The 21296-nt window shown below is 46.6% G+C and overlaps 2 protein-coding genes across 3 annotated transcripts in view; one reads left to right on the top strand and one right to left on the bottom strand.

The window, feature by feature from the left end:
• mnat1 (MNAT1 component of CDK activating kinase) overlaps nucleotides 1-17055 on the top strand; it is a 48158-nt gene extending 31103 nt beyond the window's left edge. Inside the window, exons 8-9 of one of the 2 annotated variants that reach the window (XR_016091533.1) lie at nucleotides 12040-12132; nucleotides 16456-16581. Coding sequence is in view for 1 of the 2 variants with exons in the window: in XM_088924943.1 (XP_088781069.1) it covers nucleotides 16456-16576 (121 nt within the window). In the remaining variant the exon portion in view is untranslated. Of the gene's footprint in view, nucleotides 1-12039; nucleotides 12133-16455 lie in introns of both variants that reach the window. The other variant, XM_088924943.1, reaches the window with a different exon arrangement.
• Nucleotides 17056-17449: 394 nt separating this feature from the next.
• On the bottom strand, nucleotides 17450-21178 carry trmt5 (tRNA methyltransferase 5). The gene is made up of 5 exons (XM_088925591.1): nucleotides 21142-21178; nucleotides 19841-20469; nucleotides 18737-18861; nucleotides 17791-18436; nucleotides 17450-17660 (listed from the first exon to the last, which is right to left on the bottom strand). The coding sequence occupies exons 1-5, from the start codon at nucleotides 21147-21149 to the stop codon at nucleotides 17605-17607; spliced, it is 1464 nt and encodes a 487-aa protein (XP_088781717.1). The 5' UTR covers nucleotides 21150-21178; the 3' UTR covers nucleotides 17450-17604.
• Between the last annotated feature and the right edge of the window lie 118 nt (nucleotides 21179-21296).

A 21296-nucleotide genomic window follows, 5' to 3' on the forward strand; every position in this document is an offset into this window, starting at 1 on the left:
GCCAAGCAGTGTGTCTGATGTGTGTGTGTGTCGGGGGTGGGGGAGGTTGAACAACGATGACCCACAAGATGAAAAAGCGCGTTGCTGTTGAACCGCAGACCGGACAAGTTATTTCTTTCTTTTTTTTTCCCAAAAGAGGGCCGTTTGTCTTAGTCCGTGTACCTTCTCACACGGACATGAAAGGGGGCAGTAATTCCTGGAGGAGAGCCCGCGGGGCACCTCGGCAGGCTGCTCTTTAACCTGCCGGCGGCCGTTCTGGCCTGCGCCGTCCTCGGGGCCTGGGAGAGAGCCTGCAAACTGCAGGAAGGCCGGCGCTGTCAGCGGAGAGACTTGTTTCTGATTAAAGTGTAATCCCTGCACTCCGACCCCCCCCTGCCTACCCTGCCCTCAAACCGCAGGACCTGACCGGGGGAGGGGTCCCGGCTCCGTCTCTGTACCTGAATAAATATTGCCGAGTGCCTTTTATTAGAGACAGCTGTCTGACTCTACGCTGAGAAGCAATAGGGGTTCGCACTGAGAACAGAAAAACAAGAACAGCACAAAGTACCCCATCAGCGGTCTGTGCTGTGAAAGCCTCTGGGTCGCCTTCCAGCCCTCTTCTCTTGACTCGGCAGGACCGCCGAGCCTGCGCTGTCCCAGGCCCTGTGGACGTTTAAGCAGACCTGTGGAGCTGGAAGTGTGTAGTCGCCAAGACATCCTTCCAAGCAGCTTCTCTGCCATTTTCTCGGAGAGGGAAGGACGAAGAGCGAGGGGGGGAAAAAAAAAATTGGCAGCAGATGAAATTTTACATAAACCTCAAGTGCTGACAATGAAAGCAAGAAAGAGCAGTTGTTTTTGTTGGCATGGCGCTCCGAAATTATTTCATCTAACTGACAGGAATTGCTCAACGCTAAATGCCAATCTGGATAATATTTTGGACCATTTTTTTTTTAATTGGTGGAAAAAGTGAGGTTTTTGTTCGAAGCAGTTGTCAAGCATTCGTCTTTCATCACCAATCAGACGCAGGGCAGCTGAGCGTGGTGTTTAGTCTAGTGCTGGACTCGGGGGAGCAGGAGGAGGCAGAAGAGGAAATGCAATTATGTGATTTTTTTTTCCTTCTTTCTTTGTTTACCTTAAAAAGGTGTTTTTGTAGCAAAGGATCTTCCAGTGAGGAATGCTGAAAAGAATAGGAAGCACTAAGGAAGAAACAGAGTTTTGAAGAGGAGCAGTTCTTTGGGTTCAGCTTGTCACTGTTCACATGTTGTAATTCGTGTTTAGGCTGCGACAGGCTGTGTGACTTACCTGCTGCAGTGGTAGCCATGTCTTACAGATCATTTTTCTGAGCTTCGGGTTTTTCAAGTAATGAGTGAAAGGTTTTAGTTTTGATCTTTCATTTTATGATTAACCCTCATTTAATTTTGGTTAAATGGATAAATGTATAACAAGGTCCGTGAATTGCTAGGACGATTGTCTTCATATTTGTAGGCTTTGGTTTTCAGGATGTAAAGGTATATTTTAAACATCCTCAGCATCTTTGTGAGCATTTGTGGCAGCACTGATTGCTGAACTAGAGGGTCTTTCCCAGTTCTGTGGTGGAAACCCTGTCTGCCTGCCCATAAAAATAAGTTTTTGAAAACACAAATCTCTGCATTTGAAATAAGAAAACAAAAAAATTCAAACAAAACAGACAGATGGGAATGTACATCATTATGGTGTGCAAAGTATCTGATGTGAAGTACCTGTCAATTGTGGGGAAATGATGTCAAGGTAATGCAGAATAAGCTTGTATTAAGAGCCACTGGAGTAAAGGTTACACAACTCTCCTTTTGGCTCTGATAAGATGGACGTTTACAGCTTAAAAAGGCCAGCAGGCAATTTGTCTTGAGGCATCATTCTTCTGAGATGCGTCAGGACTGGGCTTTAGCAAGGAGCATGCTCTGGGTGAGGTAATGGGTGCCTCTTGGCGGGATGTCAGGAAGTAATGGGACTGTGATTAATGTATTGATGGCCCCCTTTTCTCCTCTCTCTGTGTGGAAGTGAATCGCCTTCTCGGACTCGCTGACAAGCGTGCAGCAGGTGTGCGCGCACATTCTTTTTGTTCTGCGGATGCATTGTAAATGTGGCTTCCTTTTCCCTAGTGGTGCATTATTCATCTCTTGCGCTGCACTGTTGTGTGTGTGTGTGTAGCTTATAATTGTGTTTAACGGCTTGCTGTTTGTGTAGTCATGGTGACCTCCGTTTCCCAAGAGGCACTTGTGTGAGAGCTGTGTTTGGCAGGCTGCTGCGGAATGGTCCCTCGCTCAGAAGAGACTCGGTGCTGTGGTGGCATGCAGTTGTCAGGAGGGTTCCTCACACGGGGCACGGCCATATTGAAATGAGCGTGCCTTCCTAAATGTAGTTCGGCTGTCCGTTCTTCCCACAACGGTCAGAACAGTGGTGGGGCAGGAATCCAGTTGTAAACAGCACGCCCCGCTCTCTAATACCCCTCCTGTTTTTTTTTGTTTGAGAGAGCTGATGTTTGAAATCGAATGGGGGCAGATCTTCCTGACTGGGCGGCGAGTTCATGGTCCCTGCATGGGTCTTAAATGCAGTAGCTGGTGTGTTTGTACAAATACACAGCACAGCATCTCGCCCACGCCTAATGAACCCAGCGTGAGCAAGTCTTACATGCTTTGCGACTGAGAACAGCTGAGGCAGCTGTAGGGCATAATGAAAGACTGTCTGCCTGGCTCTTGCAGCTCGGAGTCTGCCAAGCCCAAGGCCAAGGATACTAGCAAGGTGTGGATGGACAGCAGGGCTTTTCATGGCAGACATGGGGGCTAAGCAAGTGCAGGTGTGATTAATGGAAGGGCAGTGCAAAAGAGGCAGACTGAGGTTACAGGCAGGACCCAGTGCAGGACATCTGTGGGTTGTGGGCCTTTTGAATGCATTATTAAATTTTCATATTCTCGTGCAACTGGGTAGAGGCAGGCAATTTGTGGTTGTTTTCCACGGCATCTCTGCTCTTTCATACTGTCCCCAGCTTTCGAACCTGCCCTTGAAGTGCACGCTAGCTTGGTCTTGATCCAGCAGGTCTCCCCACTCCACTCCAGGCACACGTTTCTCATCGAAGCGAAGCGTTTCCTGTCCCACAGCACAGTCGAGACCTGAATTGCAGCATTGGTCTTTTGTTTGTTGAGATTTGATGATTTTATGCAGATGATCATCTTTGAATTTTTCGGCGAGAAATGTCTTTTGGCAGCGTTTTTTAGGAGAGGAATGTCTGTTGGTTTGTTTAAAGAGACCTACTGACAGCAGTGTTGACTGACACCCCTGCAAAAACAGGGAGGCACAGTGGGGACTGACCCACTCTCTCCCACTATAGTGTGTGCATTGGCAGCCCTGTTAATGGACTGCATGCATGAAGTCATTTAGGATATGTTCAAAATGTATGTAGGTGTTCTTGTTTTATTAGAGTGGAGTCTATAATTTGCTTATATTTTTTCTACTCTGCTTTTTCTTCTTTTTTTCAGAGAGGTAGCTATAAATCTCTTGGTTGAGGCTCAACTATGTCTTTTTCCATATGATACCAGTGAGCCTGCTCAGCTCTCTAATGGAGCATGTGAGATGCTTGCTGGGTTAGCGGCAGCTCCTGGGAGACCTGGAAGCCTGAAATACGTTTTCTATAAATCCCCGGCACTCTGATACTGGCCCAGAACTAATACATTTCATGGGCTACTGGAAAGAGGGCTGCCAGGGGTCAGCTGTGCGACTGTGTAGCCACAGCCGGAGGCCAGTGTGTCTGACCCAGGGGATCGGGGTGCAGGGAATGAAGATATGGGGGCTGGCATTGAGCGTTTCAAGTTTCTCAGACCCCTGAGGGGCATAGGAAAAAGAAATATATTCTGATTGGACCTTTTTCATGTTCCTAAGCACTGAGATAAGGTAGTAATTGGAGTGTAAGAATAATCATTTCGACCTGCTGGAAGAGGAATATGCAATCTGTACATTTCTGCAATCAGGGACGCAAAATTGATTTAAACCTTTAAGGTAATGACTGCATTCCTTACAGTTTGCTTATTTGATTTGCACACGCTTAAACAGATCCTGTTATGGCATAAATTTCAGTGTTGCAGAAAGTTGCCTTGAAAAAATAATCAATTACTGTTACAAATCGGTAAGAAGTTGGGGGAAAGTACTTTTATGAGCTGCTAGGTTGCTTTGCATAGCAACTATACACACACTCGCTCAATCGCTCCAGTTGATGACTCTTTCAGATTATTTTCCTGTCACTGCTCCTTACTTTTTTTTTAAAAAAAGTAATCCCTAAGACACTCCCTTGTAACTGGAATTGATTACTCTTTCGGAGTTCCCCAGCACCATTCTTCCACCTGGGTCCTCTAGATGACAAACAGCATGCGTTGCCATCTTGCTGTTAATCGTGGAGTTGTTTGCTTCTCCAAAAACTGGCAGTGGTTTGGATGCCAGTTTTTACACTGCAGTCGCATAGCTGAAGAGTTCCCTCCTCCGGTATCCCGACTGGTGTGATGGGTTAAACATGCATTCAACAGGGACACAAAAAGATCCCTCTTAACCACGAGGCCTAGGAGTCAGCCGACATCTTTGCAGTTACTTCAGTGAGTTGAATTTAAGATCTCAGGTCTTCTGGCCAAACTGGCATTTACTTTTAACTTTAGTTAAAAGTACTTCTGTTTATTCTGCATGAGCTCTTTCTGCACTCCAGTGATGGATTAAGATTTGCGTGAATGAAAGAAAAGACCGGAACGTAAATTGCTATAGTTCTGAGAAGACATTTGCATTGAAAATCACACATAGCTCAGGGAATTTCATTGCCATAGATATGTACAATCAGTTCAGCTATTTTATTTTAAAAGAATTAATATTGCTCCTTGAGAGGGAGATCTCAGTCATGGCTTGGAAGCCCTCCAACAATGTTTTAGGTATTCATGCCTTGTTTCCTCTGTGTGCCTTTCTGTTTCATGTGGGCTTTGTTTTCAACTTTGTCTTAAAAAGTTTGTCTCATTAATTGGAAACAGGAATGAGCATGACTGAACAATGTCCAAGTATTTTTTTTACTGAAATGTCTTTTTGTTTTGCCTAGCGACAATACTCCAGCATTTTCCAAATGTCACTGATAAGCACCATGGTCCTGATGTGATCTTTGTCTGTGAAGATAAACTACATAAACGTTTTGAAAGATACAAACTCTTGTTCCCGGAGAAAGTTCAGCTCTTTCCCAGCTGGCCAGTCTTCAGCCTGTGAGGTCCAGGGATGAGAAACGTCAATTAATAAACCAGCAGGGCTGTAAGTGACGTGTTTCTCCTCGAGCCTTTATTGGGTGATCCATTTCCAGGGATGTCCTCATTCAGAAAAAAACAGAAGTGCCAAATATTGTTTTCTGCAGCGCTGTAGGAGAACATTTCACAACTCTTGTGTATTTCTGTGGAAGGCCACAGGCAGTTCAGCAAAAAAGAAAGTGGCAAAGAACTGTTTTCGTTGTGAATTTAGGTTTCTCAGGAATGACTCACCACACTGCCTGTGCCTCAGCTTGATTGTTAACTCCCTGCCAAGCAGATACAACAACAACAAAAAAACAGGCCCACGTGCGATGACCACACTTATTTAAATCTGCTGGTCTAATTAATTGCAAATGAAACCATTCACTTGTCACAGTGGGTGACTGTAATAGTAATGGACCTGCTGCCTCTGATCAATGGACCTGTAACACTAAAGTGAATGCAGGAGCTGATAAAGGTCAGAACTGTTGGACACAACACACAAGGTTCATTCTGTGTCAGCTGGGCCAGGCATCCTTCTTTTCATGATCTCAGATCAGATCTTGGTGGCACATTCTAGCCAAGAAAGAGCCCATTCAATTTGAGACAGTGCTTACAGTTTATACGTGCGAGTTGCCAGCAAACAGAGGAGGAGATTGAAGCACTGTGCCTGCCTGGTGAGCTCTGAGGGGCTTCATGCTGAGACACTGACTACCAGTGCTAATCCTGAACTGGAGGTAATTATCAGGTATTGTGTTGATGGAGCCTCCTGCTTTGACCGGTCTTGTCTGTTTAAACGCAAGAGTGGGATTGCTGCCTCATGCCGATTGCAGGAAAAAAAAAGAGAGAGATTTGGCCTCTGTTATCCTTTCTGATGCCCGCGGGTCTACATAAAAGGATTAGGAGTTGTGGAGCGGCTCATTTTCTGCTATTAAGGACAACAAAATAAAAATAAGCTCCCCTCATTTGTTGAGACACTTTAAGAGGTGCTCTGACTTGTTAAGTGAGAATGACGGCAGGTTGTTCTGCAGCTGCACGTGATTTACGAGCTCTTCACTGTAGGGCGCCGTGAACTTTTCACACCCTAAATAAATTCATCTGGATCCAGATCTTTAAGAATGAAACGTGTGTACTTTCTGTTCCTGACTGCACATCCACGTGGGTTGGTAAAATCTGAGAAAATATTTTAGGAAGCTTAATTTTTTTAATTCCTCTGAAGTTATAGGCAAGGATCTAAAGCTGCTGTCTGTCTTTAAACTGGTGGCAGGTTTGCTTTTGCCCAGGTGTGTCCAGCTGTGTAATAGGTGCACAGTAGATACTGAAGTACTGTTGCACCCTCTGCAGGGTTTGGAAGGTGTCCGTTCTGCTGTGGAGAATGGCCTATTTACTGTGTTTAATGGAGATGTCAGGCTAACGCCCTGTGTGACGAGGAAATCAGGTTGTTACTGGAGCAGAGTGTCTTAATGTCTGACAGAAGCAGCGGTGTTCCTGTTCTGTAGTGCACATGTTGATCCTTGTCCATGCCACATATGCATCGCCAGCAGGAAAAATTACAGCTTTTGAAAACAAGGAATCATTGATTATATCATTTAGCAAATTTAAATGCTGGGAAGTTTCCAAAGTGCAGTAGCAACACTGAAGAATATGATCTCATTACGGGAAAACATTGACCTCATTAGCTGTAATCTGATCAAGGAAGCCACGCTGAAATAAGCTCAGACATCATGTATGATACCATTTGGTCTCAGTGCCAGTCTGAAGGTGTAGTAACCCGCAGGGCTATGTTTTGTAGTTGCATTGCATTCAACTTGCATTCTTGCACTTTTTAATCTAGAGCTGTTCCGTTTCCGGAGCTGGTCAATCAGAGTTGAATTTAAACAGAAAATGGCATTTGTTTTCAATGTACTCTGTGGCTGTCTGCCTCTCTATCACATACCTGTCCCCATTTCCTTGTTTCCTGGTTTACCAAGTCCTCATGATGTGGGGTTCTGCTGAGATCAACACTTTAGTGTGCTGTGTTTCTCAGGACTCGGATCTTCTGCAACGTCTGTCACGTGTGCTTGGTGTTTCCTTGGTGGGAGGCATGGTGGTCTCCCTAGGAAGCTGGGGGAAAGTGACATTCAGGTTTGTAAGCTTGTAAACTTTGTAGGGAAGAGTTGTTTTTTGTGGTGCTTCATTGTATGAAGCAGCAGTGCAGGGTAGAGGTCAGGTTTGCATGTCCCAGATGGGACGCTGGCGTTGTGCACTTTGGCCCAGTTGCTCCGGTAAATGCCCGTGCTGTACACATAACGGCCGGTTGCTTTGGATAAAAGCGCCAGGCTAATAATCAATGAGAGTAATTGAGGTGCTCTTATCTCCGTGATCTTGGTGACTCGACCCTGTCGCACTTGAAAACTTGACTGGAGCAAAAAGTGAATGACTGACTTCCACTGGGCTGCCTCCTCTGCAGTCTGTAATCCCCACCAGTTACAGGGAATGCTTAGTTGGTTTCTGTTGGAGGGGGGGGGGCATCGGCGTCCTGCCCCTGTTAGGGAGCTGTACATGTGTCCCAGAGTGCCTATGGGCCAGAGGCGGCGAGTGATTGATGGGCTGGGAGGACTGTAACCCGAGAAGGAAGAGGAATGCTGGGGGTGTTTTCGGATAAGGAGGTGGTGGTGTGTGAGGGGGTGATTAGAGGGTGACAGCTGAGAACTGACCCCATTGCAATGACAAATCACCCGGCAGGTGTCCGGCTCATCCGAGAATTCCGCCGCGGCCCTGGTTCCCAGGGCCGTAACATGCTAGGGGATTTCTGGGCAAAAGGAAGACATCCGGCGCAGAGGTCCCCTGGAACAGGACAGCGCTCTCTCTGCGGCCTGTAAAGTTCACTTCGTAAACAAAGGGGGCGTTCTGTGAGCAGGTACAGCTCCGCACGTTTACGTTTGTTTTTTTGTTTTAATGAACCTCCCCCTGGCCGACATCTTGATAAACATCGCTGACGGCTCTGACGTGCTGGAAGCCCACAGTCGGGGCCTGCAGTGCCAGCTGCAGTGTGAGCACCTGGGGGCTCCCCCTGGCGGTGGTGGGGGGTGTGAACAGGCAGCCAGAGAGAGAGAGGAAAACTGCCCTCTCTTTCTCCAGGGTCCCCAGGGGACAGCTGGGGTTCTGCATTTACCCTGCACACACGTACGTCTGTTCAGAATGAATTCAGAGACATTAGTTTGACAAGGTGTGGACCTTCAGGATCTCCTTTTGGGTTTCCCCCAATACGAAATTAAAAAATTAAAATCTTTGTATGTTTTAGAATAATGGTGAGTCTTCAGGTCAGCTCTGAACTGGTTGTATAATCACCCCAGTGGGAATCTCGGGTCTAAATTAAGTAAGCATGGGTCTGCATTGCACAGTTAATGGCACTTTCGCTGTGATTTTCTTAATGAGAGCACTCCAGATCTTATGTTTTTTTTTTTGCTGAGGAACTGGAGGGATCAGTTGTTGGGAGATCACAGGTGTTTTGCTCACTTTTCTGCATAAAACAACATGACCTCTCGTTTGAATGGGTCGGATTGCAGGACACAAGGAGTTCATTTCTGAGAAAGAGCCATTTGCCGTCTACAGCCACCCTTCTTCTAAAGCTAAGCGTAGAGCGATGGCTCAGGAGGAGAGCAGGGGGAGCCATAGGCTGGTGGAACAACCCATGGGAGAGGAAAATAAACGTATGGGACGAGCGCGTCGGGACCACAAAAACTTGCAGACGTGTTTTAAATTTCATACCTTACCGTACCCTGAAATTGAAACTCCCGTGGCAGGGCACTTTGATCTGATCTGATCTGATTCCAGTTTCTCTGAGCTGCGCGCTCTTCTGCATAGTATAGTGAAGCAGCAGAAAAGCAAATACACGTTTTTCACTTAACAAAGCAAAGTCACTGAAAAGGGGGCAAACGTGACCCGGCGTCTGCTTATTTGCAAGAGGGTATGAAAACGGAGGGGGTCCTGTTCAGAGCCTCGCTTCCTTAACCGTGAGAATGCTCCAGTATGGATCTCAGGTGGGCTGCCGTTTCCCCACCAGACAGAAACGCGCTGGCTGATTGCACGCTATCAAGACAAATGGTTCTAGCAGCATGCTGCCACTTGACTCTTTGTTCAGCCCTAATCAGCAGTGTGCTTGTGGGGGGGTGGGACTGGGCAGACCCCCCTCCCCTGCCATTCCTGGCTTCCATCCAGCCCTCCTGTCTCACGGTAAAAGGGCTCTCAATTTGACACACTTTCATTTGATGGCTTTTTCAAACAGGAAAGTACTTCTCAGCAGGGGGAAAGAGACGTTTGAAAGCCCTTTGATATTCTTTTTTTTTCTTTCTTCTTTGCAGAGCATATCGCACAATCCGAACACCGAAGCAACGTTTCACACGTTAGAAAAAAAAAAAGATCCTGGATTGCAAATCCTTTTTGTGCATTAGAGTTACACATGGAGTAGAAAAAACATGTTACTGCAGGGCCTACTGTGAGCCTGCAGAAAAGCTTTCTGTGTTTTGGTTTATACATTACTTATTTACCCTTACAGGTGAGAGATTGTCTTTGGCTGTTCCTGTGATATTTGTGTTTTTAAGAAGCCGTGCAGTAGTAATGTCTAAAAATACCCCCCATCGGAGGTGATCTGGGTCATCAGAAAACCCAAGAGCTGAACAAAAAGTGCAGATCAAACCATAAACATTCACGTTCGTCAGTACTGTAGCATTTACAGTACAAATAATGATCGTCTTAATCTGCAGTTTGTCCTAGATTCGCAGCAAAGCTAAGGGAGTTCTGAACTAACTCCAGCATAGTCCAGTGGAAGATACCAGCTTCTGTCAATCAGGTCTAGGTTATTCTTTTTAAAGCCTGGAGAGGTGCATGCTGGGACGCTGCTCTGCTTCCCTGATGCCTTGCCATGTGGGCGGAGATCGAGAGACTGAAGTGCTGACAGCCTGCTAGCTTCTGTAGCCTTTGGCGTCCGGAGAAGATCAGGTGAAAGATGCTTCCTGGCTGAGCATCTCGAAATAAACTATGATCGGAGACCCTGTATTGAGTGCGCTACAACATTTTTTCGTATTTATTTTCTGTTTTAGCCTTAAACTTTGAAACTTTATGAAGCTCATAAAAAAAGAAGCCCTGCGTTCTGGGACTGTAACGATGCTGAACGCTGTAGCAGTTATCTTTTCACTTCAAATTACTGAAGGCCTCTGTATGTTTTCCAGGGACAGAGCAGAGGGAATGGTTTTTGTTCTGAAGTGAAATTGAAGACAATTATTAGAAAATGAGAGACATTCAGCAGGTATTTATCCAGAGATATGCACCATATTTCAGTGAGTGGAAAAAGACGGTCATTTCTGCAGACCAGGAAACCAGCAGCTCATGATACTCTTATTTAAGAGCCCAGAAAAACAGAGCTGGTAGCTGCTATACCACAGGCTTAGCTGAAGCTGCATTCTCCTCCAAGAGTAACAAAAAAAATTGGAACTTACATTTCAATGCAAAAAATTGTGCAATGAAAGCGTGCTGCTCAACAGTCACTTTGAATATTCTATAATAATAATTTAATCATTTAGTTCTACATGGATTGAAGCAAAAGGGGGTTAAGTAGCTTGTTTGGAGTAATACATTTAGTCAAGTGCAGATACTAATAATTAAAAGGGGGGCATTATTATTAATTATCTGGAGGTGTTATAAGCTAAATAAGAGTCCTCTCTCAATCCACATGGTGCTCCCTGCCTTAGCAAAGGGACACACACCCACAGTAACTTCTTCGCCTCTGTGAGGTTTTTACCCAATTACACTGGTGTTGAAAAAAACATAGATCGGGTTGCAGCTAATGCCTCTGAGAGATCTGGGACGAAAGATGGTTCCATTTGAAATGTTTTAGGTTTCATGGATGCTGGTCTGTAGCAAAGAGCAGTGCTTTGTTCTGGGGGGGGGGGGTTAGCTCCACCTCCATTCTAGTGTAGCTCTGCCTTTGAGTGAGTGTCCAGGAATAAATAGAAACTATAACATCTGTTCACTGGCAAACTGTTCCAAAGCCATACTCCTGGGGGGAGGGACAGATCCTAGTGCTTTTCTCAGTGCTGAAGCCCTCCAGGCTACAGGTGGGGCTGCATATTGGAGGTGGTGGAGGGGAGTCCCCATTTCCTGTAAAGCGCTTTGAGTGGAGTGTCCAGAAAAGCGCTATATAAGTGTAAGCAATTATTATTATTATTATTATTATTATTATTATTATAGGACAACAAGGATGCCGTAACTGCAGGGCTTGAGGTTGAGTCCAGCGTTAGGGACTACAGGGATTTGGGAGGGAGATTTGAACAATTCCTGTCTTAGTGGAGGGGCTCTCCCCATTTCTAGATGCTGGTAGGTTTTTGGTGGTGTGGTGATGGCGTTTTGTTGCATTGGGGGTGTGTGTGGTTTATGTGGGGGTTTTATCGCACATCGAATAAATCCTCTCTGTCTGTCTCTCTATCTCGTTCCTCCGAGACCTGCTGGTTTAAGGTTACACAGAGCTCTCGGTTTTCTTGGAAGGAATGACCACATGAGCTGCGCGGGGATTAGATTAGCGGAAGGACAGTCTTACAAGGGCTCAAAATAGCCTGTTTGTTTAAAAAAAAACAATATAATCAATAGGCAGCCTCTTCGGATGGGAAATAAAACACTGGCCCGTATGAAAGATGCCATATGCTGTCTCATAAGATACCCAAACATCGAGTTTCTTTAAAGCTGTAGAAATAAATATACTAGAACTATTTCTAACATTGTCTTTTATTTCTTTGCACTATTCCACCAGTCTTGAAATCAAGAAATGTAGCCTTTTATAGCCAAGTTATACCCAGAGGTCTCCGATGTCTCTTCATGTGTGAGCCAGGGGCCTGAATGAAAGGTTGGTTTGTTTTCTTCCCAGCAGGGCCATTACCTTGCTTTTGAAACTATGGCCTGTGTGCATGGACAGACCATTGAAAATATATGTGCCTTTAAAGCGCGCCGTTAACGTGGTGTTACTGACACAGTGCATGCATTGAACACTATTCCCCACTGAAAGCCAGAATATGTTGTTTCTTTTCTTGGCCCTGTAGTAAGAGATGTTTGGAGGTTCAGTGCACAGGGCAGATATTCCTTAAAAGTAAAGCGCCGGGAACTTTGCCATTTGTTGTTAATTAATTTCTAGGAAATTCGTTTTTCATTCTCAGACTTCCATGTGTCGGGCTGTGCACTGCAGAGCTCCGGCTGTCTCCGTAGGGCAGAGTGTAGGGATGCAGGCAGGACTGGCCTGCTGGATCAACATCAGAAGGGCCTGGCGACTCTGCTCTGAGCTCAAACGTTCCTTCATGCATATTCACTAGGAAGTCTGATGAATTACTGCTGCAGGTTTTGGGTTACCTAAGAAAACAGTTCCCACTTAAGAGAAAGATTGCAGAGGCCCCATGTGCTTCCTGTTTGACTTTGAAGTTCCCTGAAGCGCTGGGACACAGAGCACAAAGCCCCTGACTCGCGCGGAGGCTTTAAACCTGTCTGCTGAGCTTTTGGGAGGATTTAAAAGAACAGATTAGTAATGTGTTTCTGAAAGCGCAATGTGTTTGGTGTTGCGAGAAATTGTTTTTTTTAGCTTTTTTTCTGCAAAAAGGTTCATCCGTTGGCGCTTAATACAACCACTAAGAAAAGGTTTACTTCGGTCTGAAAACTATCTCCTCAGACACACTAGTTATGCAAAGAAAGCTTCTATAGGAGCTCCAGCCTTGGAGAACTAAGTCCTAAAAATAATCTGATTTATTTTATTGGGTAGAATCACATAAGAAAATCTTTTCATTTGAAATAGTAACTTTTATGCAGCCTTGAAATGTGGTGCAGGAGTTTTTTTTTTCTCGTAGCTGACTTACATTGTTTTGTGGAGTACACACAGCACAGCCAGCCTTAGCCTTAGCGTTGTGACGTAGTGTGTCAGGAGCGAGGGCCAGCAGTGAATGATGGACAGACAGGGACTCCTGCACAGAGACAGCAGGATGTGTGTGCAGGGCACCCACTAGTAGAGAGTTTCTTCCTTTCCCTCCATCACTTCAGCAACAGGATAGCGAGTGTGTAGTCTGCTGTATAGTCACTTTGAATGATCTGTTTAGTTCTATGTCTGAAGAATGAAGTAAAAGGAGGTAAAGTAATTTGTTTAGAGTAATTTATTTAGCCAGTTGCAGAGCCTAGTAATTAAAAAAGGAAAAATATTGTTAATTAATTTGATGTGCTCTATTAGCTAAAAGACCTCTCTCAGTCCACATGGTGCTCCCTGTCTTAGCAAAAGGACCCACACCCACATTAGCTTCCTGGTCTCTGTGAGGTTTTCTAACAGGCGAAAACTGGAGAAACTGGGGGAGAGGGGGTGCGGGAGACTGACGGGTACTGACAGCCTCCTGTCTCGCCGGTTCTGCTAATGGACGATCAATTACTCATTCTTCAGAACAGCATTTCTGAAAAAGATGGCATGAAGATCTCGTTCTTAAGATGCTGCTGCAGGAACACTGGGGGGGGGGGGGGACAAGAGCGGGAAAATCCATGCTTTTATGATTAACTTCTGAAGTGATTCCAAAAGGCAGGCTTTCCAGCCCATTATAAGTTGATGTTCCTGGGTGTCCAAGGGCAGGAAGAATTAAAAATGGCAACACAAACAGTCCTGCGGGCTCCTTCAGATCACGAGTCCATGCTGGCTGTCTTGGCAGAGAGGCTGGCTAAGGGAGCCTGACAGTTTAATGTTTTTAACTCCGCAGCACAAGGCAAAGGCAAACACAGAGGTTGTGATCTTGGAAATCTCCAACGTGGAAGACCTTGCGGTCTCTGTCAGGAACATCTGTGAGCACTTACATTAAACGCACCTAATACTATAATAGAGCCGCCCCTCGGCACAGTGTGAGAGCCGAGCGACGGGTATGGGGGTGAGAGAGAGATGTTTCAAATTACTTCTTGCTGAAGATGCTGATCACAGTGAGACTTACGGTTTTCTGCAGCAGCCTGTCGGAGTGGGCTTCGTTGGGAAGCGCTCCGAATATGCAGGGCTTCTTTATCTTAATGTCTGCTCCAAGTCTCCACATGTCTTTGGCAATCAAATTTACTATCAGACGGGAATCTAATTTTAGGCAGCAAGACAGACACTAGATATACAAGGTTTTTGTTTTTCTGAGCACATAGAATCCATTACAAGCTGCAGTAGTCTGCATTAAAGTGTCCTTCTTCAAAAATCTAATGTGCAAGACTGCTTAACCAGAGATGTATGTGCAATAAAATCACTGAGTGATGCTGTCATGCTGCAGGTGTCTGGCACGCTTCCAAACCTGTTTGACAGGTACTGATGCTGCAGATTATATACTACCGTGTAGGCGGTAAAGAGTGTTATCATCACCTCCCACTATCACACTCTCGGGTGTGACAGTATGATTAAAAAACAGTCCAGTATTGAGTGTACTTTTCAAACCGACTTCCATATCACAGCTGGGCTGATTCTGCTGAATGCCCTGGAAGGGTTTCATAGTCCTGGAGTACCCTGGTGTTTTCTGTTCCAACTGAGCTCTTGATTACTTAGGCTTATTGAATCTGTTCTTGAATAATAGGACAAGATCAGAAATTAGCCTTAATCCCAAGTCAAAAACTGGGCTTCAGAATCCCTCGTTTAGATTGAATGGTTTGCATTGCAGTTTAAAACAGTGGATGTGAATGTCACTAACAGTGCTTGGAAGTGTTTGACAGTGTCATCACCACCTACGAATACGTCATTAATCAGTCTGATATATGGAAATCTATGGAAACAATTTGTAAGAGAAACAGGGCAACATTTCTTGGAAAATATTTCTGAAAATGTAAAAAAAAAAAACAGAGATGGTTCAGTTATTGTATTTAATCAAGAACTTAGTTGGAATAAAAACCAGACTGGGGGACACTGCGGGCAAGTATCTGCTGTTTTTGGCATAGTTCTAGGCCCCTTTGGAGCAAGATATGAAGTTCGCCGTGTGTGGTTTTTAACGCGTTGAGGCTAGCAGTAATCTGCAGAGGGCATTAGTTCACTGGCAGGCTGCTTGTACAGTACATCGCCAAAAACCGGCGGCTATTTCTTCACCTTTCTCTGGGCACCCAGAGCCTGCTATGTTTTCATTTCTTGTTGGCCTTCTCCCTGCCAGCCCAGATCCGGAGTTTCGGGAGAGCTGTGTCTGCCAGGCAGAGCCCAGCCGGACTGGCATCTCTGCCAGCAGAGCTCTTTAAAGCTAATGCAGTGGAGGGCTGAGCTGGGGGGCTCTGTGTAAGCAAAGCGTGTAACAGATTTAAAGGAAGAGCCCATGTCAATAAGGGCGTCCTGATTGTAAGAGTAAATTAAAACCACCGTTCTGCGGGGAGCTTCTGCCAGGAGAATGTACTGACCCAGAGAGCATCACATGTGGTGTTCTTTAAAGGAGTTTTTGGTTTTGATGAGTTGTGTTTACACGCCTACGATTTCCAGTTTATGAATCAAAGTCATGTTGGCAAAACTCTGAATTTGTTTTCTCATACTGTCGGTTATAATAAATTACAGTTTGAAATGATAGGAGGAGATTCTAATACTCTCTGCTGGTCTGCTTAACTACTGTCATGTCTAGAAAGCCCTGGACTATATACGGTTAGTGGTCTCTAATGAGAGCCATACTGTGCCGTGAATGTCTAACATTAAAAAAAAGACTGCTTTGCTATATTGTGGAGTGTGCTGTGCATATAACTAAAACCACACGAAGGATGGAGCAGAGAGTGCTCCGAGTGCTGTGAATAGTCTGACTGCCAGAGTACAGAGCAGAATGTGTGGTGTGCAGAATGGAAAATGCATCATTTCTGGAGAATACAGTCAAAGCAAGTATAGAATTGACCAAAACCACAGCTGGAAAAATGGTTTCACAGAGGAGAATCAGGGGGGCTAGGAACATTCTCTGAACAATGCAAAATAAGGTCAGCAGTTTACTGTACCCTGACATGGGACAAAATAACCAGCTTTGACACGGATAACATACCAGCGGTGAAAAATGAAAATAAAAACGACAAATATCGCTCTCTTGGTTTGTAAGGCTGATATGGATGGGTGATACAGCTACCGGGCAGGAGAAATGCGTGTTCATTCCACCATGCCTGCAGACTACACCTGTACGCCTGCTGTCTTGCTGTGCTGGAGTGAAGGGCCACGCTGATGATGATCTCCCCGTGTTGGCAGGTACCTGAACCACGTGCGGGCTGCCTCCCCCCAGGATGTGGCTGGGGGCTACACCTCCAGCCTGGCCTGCCATCGAGCTGTGCAGGACGCCTTCAGCGGTCTCTTCTACTCAGTGCTTTAACCTGGCCCCCTGTGCCCCCTGTGGTGCCTGATGGAAGGCACTGCAGCCCGGGACAGAAGACAGTAGAAAACCTTGTACACCGTGCCTCATTGTCGTGAAAAAAGGGCAAGATGAATAATTGTCATGTAAAGATGTTTCTTGACTTTGTCATCTTGTGTTCTTACTGGGATATAAACGAGATAGCTTTGCATGGTAGTACCTGGTTTCTGAATCAAGTCAGCCATCTGGGTAGGAGCCCTCCTAATTTTTTCAGGCTGTAGCTGAGTGACCAGAAGCCACGAAAAGGATCTCAACACTGCCGGCCTCACTCAGGGATCACACTGGCTGCAGCAACACAGATTCCCTATTGGAACCTTGTGGATAGTAGCAATGTTTGCTTGCTTACTTTACACAACGAGCGATTTTTTTTTTTTACCCACCTAAGATGTATAGATTTTTCTCAAAGCTTTTATAATAAAAAAAAATGAAACTTCATGAATGCTTCTTTTTACAGTTCAAGGCCACCTGGCTGTGCATGTTAATGTAGTCAAGGGTGTGTTACCCAGCAGTGAAACTTAAAGCACCAAGACTGTGAACCCAGGGGTGTGTGCTGCCCAGCTACCGCATGTGATTTCAAGTGTGGCGAGAGTGTTAAACATGTGACTCACGAGACTTTGTGTAGTGTGCCACTGGGGTCCAATATCACGCAGATCAGTGTGTACTCAGCATTAAGGGCAAACCTCTTCTAATCAGACATGGAATAGGTCATAAGAGTTTTTTCTAAAAAAAACGTGAACTGTTTTGACAAGAGGATGACGTACAAGATACGGTCCGATTAGGTACTTTTCTAATTGAACTGTAACAGTATTAAAACAGCATATTCAAATGGAGGCATGGTTTTAAATTTATTTTAAAAACGATGGGAGGCTTTTAAAAAAAAAAAAAATCTTCCTTCTGGGTGTCAAAACTGCAAAATTAAAAATGTACACCTCAAAACACGCTTTTCCAGAGGTTTAAACACTTCGTCAAACTCGAACGCAGTTCCGTCTCTACGCTGTCGGCTCGTCGCTCCTTGGCCGCTTTGGTGCTGGTTCTCCCGGAGTCCCTGACGGAGAGAAGATGAATTCAGAACGGCAAGAATCGGGAACCCCTAGCTGCCAGGCAGTTCCTTCTGCCGGCTTTTGCAGCTGGGATCAAACGACTGGCAGGCACCGGTTGGGCCCAGAACACCTCACCTGGTTCTGGGCTTCTGGGTTTCTTGAAGAGCACCTCCCAGGGCAGGGGGAAGCTGATGCACATCATCTCCTTGTTGGGCGCCACATTGCGCACTGTGTGGACAGAGCAGCGGCCTTCCAGCGGTGTGCCGAGACTGGCGGAGGCCCTCTCGGTCACGTCCCGCCGGGGGTCGTCGTGTTTGGAGAAGCCGTAGCAGTGGACGTGTGGCGGGCTGACATCGTCCGAGTCGGGTCCCTGCTCCAGCAGACCTTTCAAAGCATCCAGGAACTCGAGGGCTAGAGCAGGCAAGTTCATGATGATGTGCACTCTGCTCTTCATCTCCAGAAGCCTGGGCAGCTCCTCCCTCAGCGGCCCCCTAATGAAGTTTTGCCCGTCCATGTTGTAGGTGCGCACCTTGCTGTCCGTCTTGTTCAGCTTGCAGTTGTGCTGCAGCCACTTGAAGGACTCGGGGTTGAGGTCGTTGGCGAAGACGCTGCAGCCTCTGCGGGCAGCGGGGATGGCGAAGGGCCCCACTCCGGCGAAGACGTCGAACACGCTGTCCCCCCGCCGAAGCAGCCCCACGATCCGCTCGTGCTCCGTGCTCAGCCGGGGGTTCCAGTACACCCTGGAGAAATCAAACTCGTACGACACGTTGTTCTCTCGGACCTGCGGGGTAAGGCACAAAACAGCGATCCTGTCACATGCAGTTCACGGTCAAGAAGAGTAAAATGATGGCTGCAGCACACATACTACTTATCATTGCTCGTATTGCTTAATAGCATCATAGGAAGCAAGCACAAAGGCACTAAAGTGTAAAATCAAAATAAAATGGAGATGCCCCGTACAACTGGAGTTACAGCCTACATCCCAGCTACACACATGATAAGAGACTGCTGCATGGCTGCTGGAGTACCTAGGCTTTCTGAATACAGCCTAATGCAGACAGCTGAAGGCTCTGTGCATCACCTTGGCCACCATGTTGCCATCTCCCGCCAGCACCTCCATCTGGAAATTGCGGTAAGTGGAGTCGATGGTGTTGGTTTTATTGACTACACAGGTCACACCTGGGTTCTTGTCCATTATGACTTGTCCTGTGAAAAAGAACATGAGTTCAACCATGCACCAGCGGAACCTTACCAGCCTTGACCATAATGTTATAAAGAAAACACGCAGTTGTCCCACAGACTTGTTCTTTCAACAAGTAATTGAGTGTTTCGAAAATGTCACGCGTGTTTACCCAGTTAAAGTAGTACAGTGAAGTAAGACCTTAGCTGTTCCACATTTTTACATTGGAGCCTTTTTGTTGTCGAGCATTTTTTCAATTTTATTCGGGGGGCACATTACACAGAGTTATAAAATGTTCTGTCAGTGTCTGTTTCAGCATTCTGCTGACCATTAGTGCAGAAACTTGAAGCGCAGCAATCCTGAGATTATTTAATGTCTCAGAAGGCAGGGCCCTGACATTCACTGACATTTGCCTGCAGCCGTATCACCCTGCAACTAATAACTGGCAGCCCACTGAAGCTCAGCAGGTGTGAGCCTGGCCAGTACCTGGATGGTAAAGCTCAGGTTGTTGCTGGAAGAGGTATTAGTGGGGCCAGTTGGGGGCGCTCACCCTGCAGTTTGTGTGGGTCCTAGTGCTCCAGTATACTAACGGGGACACTTTACCGTAAAAAGTCGCCATCCTTAGGATGAGATGTAAAACCAAGGTCCTGACTCTCCGTGGTCATTAAAAATCCCAGGGCATTTCTTGAAAAGAGTAGAGGTGTTACCCCGGTGTCCTGGCTAAATTTCCCCCTGGCCTTTACCACTCATGGCCTCCTAATAACCCCCATCTCTGAACTGGCTTCATCGCTCTGCTCTCCTCTCCACTGAGAGCTGGTGTGTGGGGAGAGGACTGGTTCACTATGGCTGCTGTCACATCTTTTGAGTGGAGTGTCCAGAAAAGTGCTATACAAGTGTAAGTAATTATCTATTCACCAGTGAGCCAACTGCCCACCTCAGAGAAGTACATGGAGAGTAGAGTTTGCGCGCCTTCGGACGTGAAGGTTTGTCTTCAGCCGCCCTTACCAATGAGCTTCCTGAAGGGCAGCTGGTGGTCTCGCAGGTTGAGGTGGGCGATGTGCCCGACGCGGCTGAACCCCGAGGTCACGTCCTGGCCCGGGGGCAGCACGGCGCGCAGCACCTCGTCGCTCTTCAGGTGCTCGTAGGTCAGCTCCAGCTCGTACCGCAGCACCTCGGGGCTCACGCCGAGCCGCCTCAGGGCGGCCGCTTCCGCCTCGGGGAAGGAGTCCGGGGAGGAGATGGCGGAGGGGTCCAGCAGCACCAGCCTGTGGTCCTCATCCTGCGGGTCTTCCACCACGCGCTTCGCCCCGGGCAGCTGCAGGGCAACCCTCCTCAGGGCCTTCACCAGCGGGCTGATGGCCTCCTTCTGCACGCGCAAGGCGGGCACGGCCACTCGCTTCCGGAAGGCACTGCGGTCCAGCGTGGTCATGCCGCGCACCCCCGGGGGAGGGGCGAGCAGGCCGGGCTCGGCCTCGCCCTGCTGCTCTGGCATCGCCTGCTGGGCACCGCACCGCTGGGCAGAAAGGGCAGCGCCCGGGAATCTCGGGCACCTCTTAGCAAAGAGCCACGTCAGAGGCCTGGCTCGTCTCAGGCTCGTCTCTGCGTTGACAAAGGTAAAGATTCGACACAGAGCCCTGCGAAGAAAAATAAAGGCACACTTTCAGTCCTGGGATTGGGCATGCCGAAATGAAGGGATCAAATGCCCTTGTAGTTTTCATTCTTTTTAAAGCAGAACAGCAAAGGACTGGCAACTGTAACCAATTCCGTGGCGGGAGAGGCTGAGTTAAAAAAGGACCTTAGATACCTCAGACAAAAAGTACAAGTGCTCGGTTTGGCCCGATGAGGGGTGACAATGTGAATCCTGAAAGAGCCGGCTGTAATACGGGTTGCGCTCCAGACAATGTAGAGATCACGTCAGGTTAAAAAAAGGCGAATGTAGTGGAATATCACAGCGCTTCGGCCTGGGGTGAATTTCCTCTGCACATCCTAATCTTTTTTAGGGAGGCTTCACTACGACAGTGATTTAGCTTCCACCACACCCACCCCATTAAGCAGCTGAAAATAGAAGCCATTGACAGCGCAAACTAACATCTTATAATTTCATCTAAGTTTATGATTACATGACTATGAGAAAACATCTCACTGATTTCCAATAAAAAGCTTCAAGAAGAATTATTTTAGTCCAGACAATTTCTAAAAAGGGAGGAAATAAATACACAGGCGAGTTCAGTAACTTGTTTGAAAAAAATTATTAACAAGAATATAAAAGAATAAAGCATAAAAATTAGAATCTTTTTCACCCTTACCTTATCATTGCAGCTCCTCTCGGGAGCCATGCGGATACGTGGTGACGTTATTTTCAGTGGCCGACTCCGTCGAGTATGGAACGGAATTCCCCCGCAATGATTGGTAGACAGAGTCCATCACCAGGGCAACAGAGGGCTTGCGTAAACGTCTTTAA

This window comes from Atractosteus spatula, chromosome 9 (genome assembly GCF_055471065.1).
Source record: "Atractosteus spatula isolate fAtrSpa1 chromosome 9, fAtrSpa1.hap1, whole genome shotgun sequence".
Lineage (NCBI taxonomy): Eukaryota > Metazoa > Chordata > Actinopteri > Semionotiformes > Lepisosteidae > Atractosteus > Atractosteus spatula.

Bases quoted from the DNA above. Each gene is read 5' to 3' on its own strand.
- trmt5 (XM_088925591.1), bottom strand. The intron at 18,862-19,840 runs GTAAGGGCGGCT...TCTTTTTCACAG, and splicing joins GCCCTTCAGGAAGCTCATTG to GACAAGTCATAATGGACAAG. The intron at 17,661-17,790 runs GTGAGGTGTTCT...TCTCTCCGTCAG, and splicing joins ACCCAGAAGCCCAGAACCAG to GGACTCCGGGAGAACCAGCA.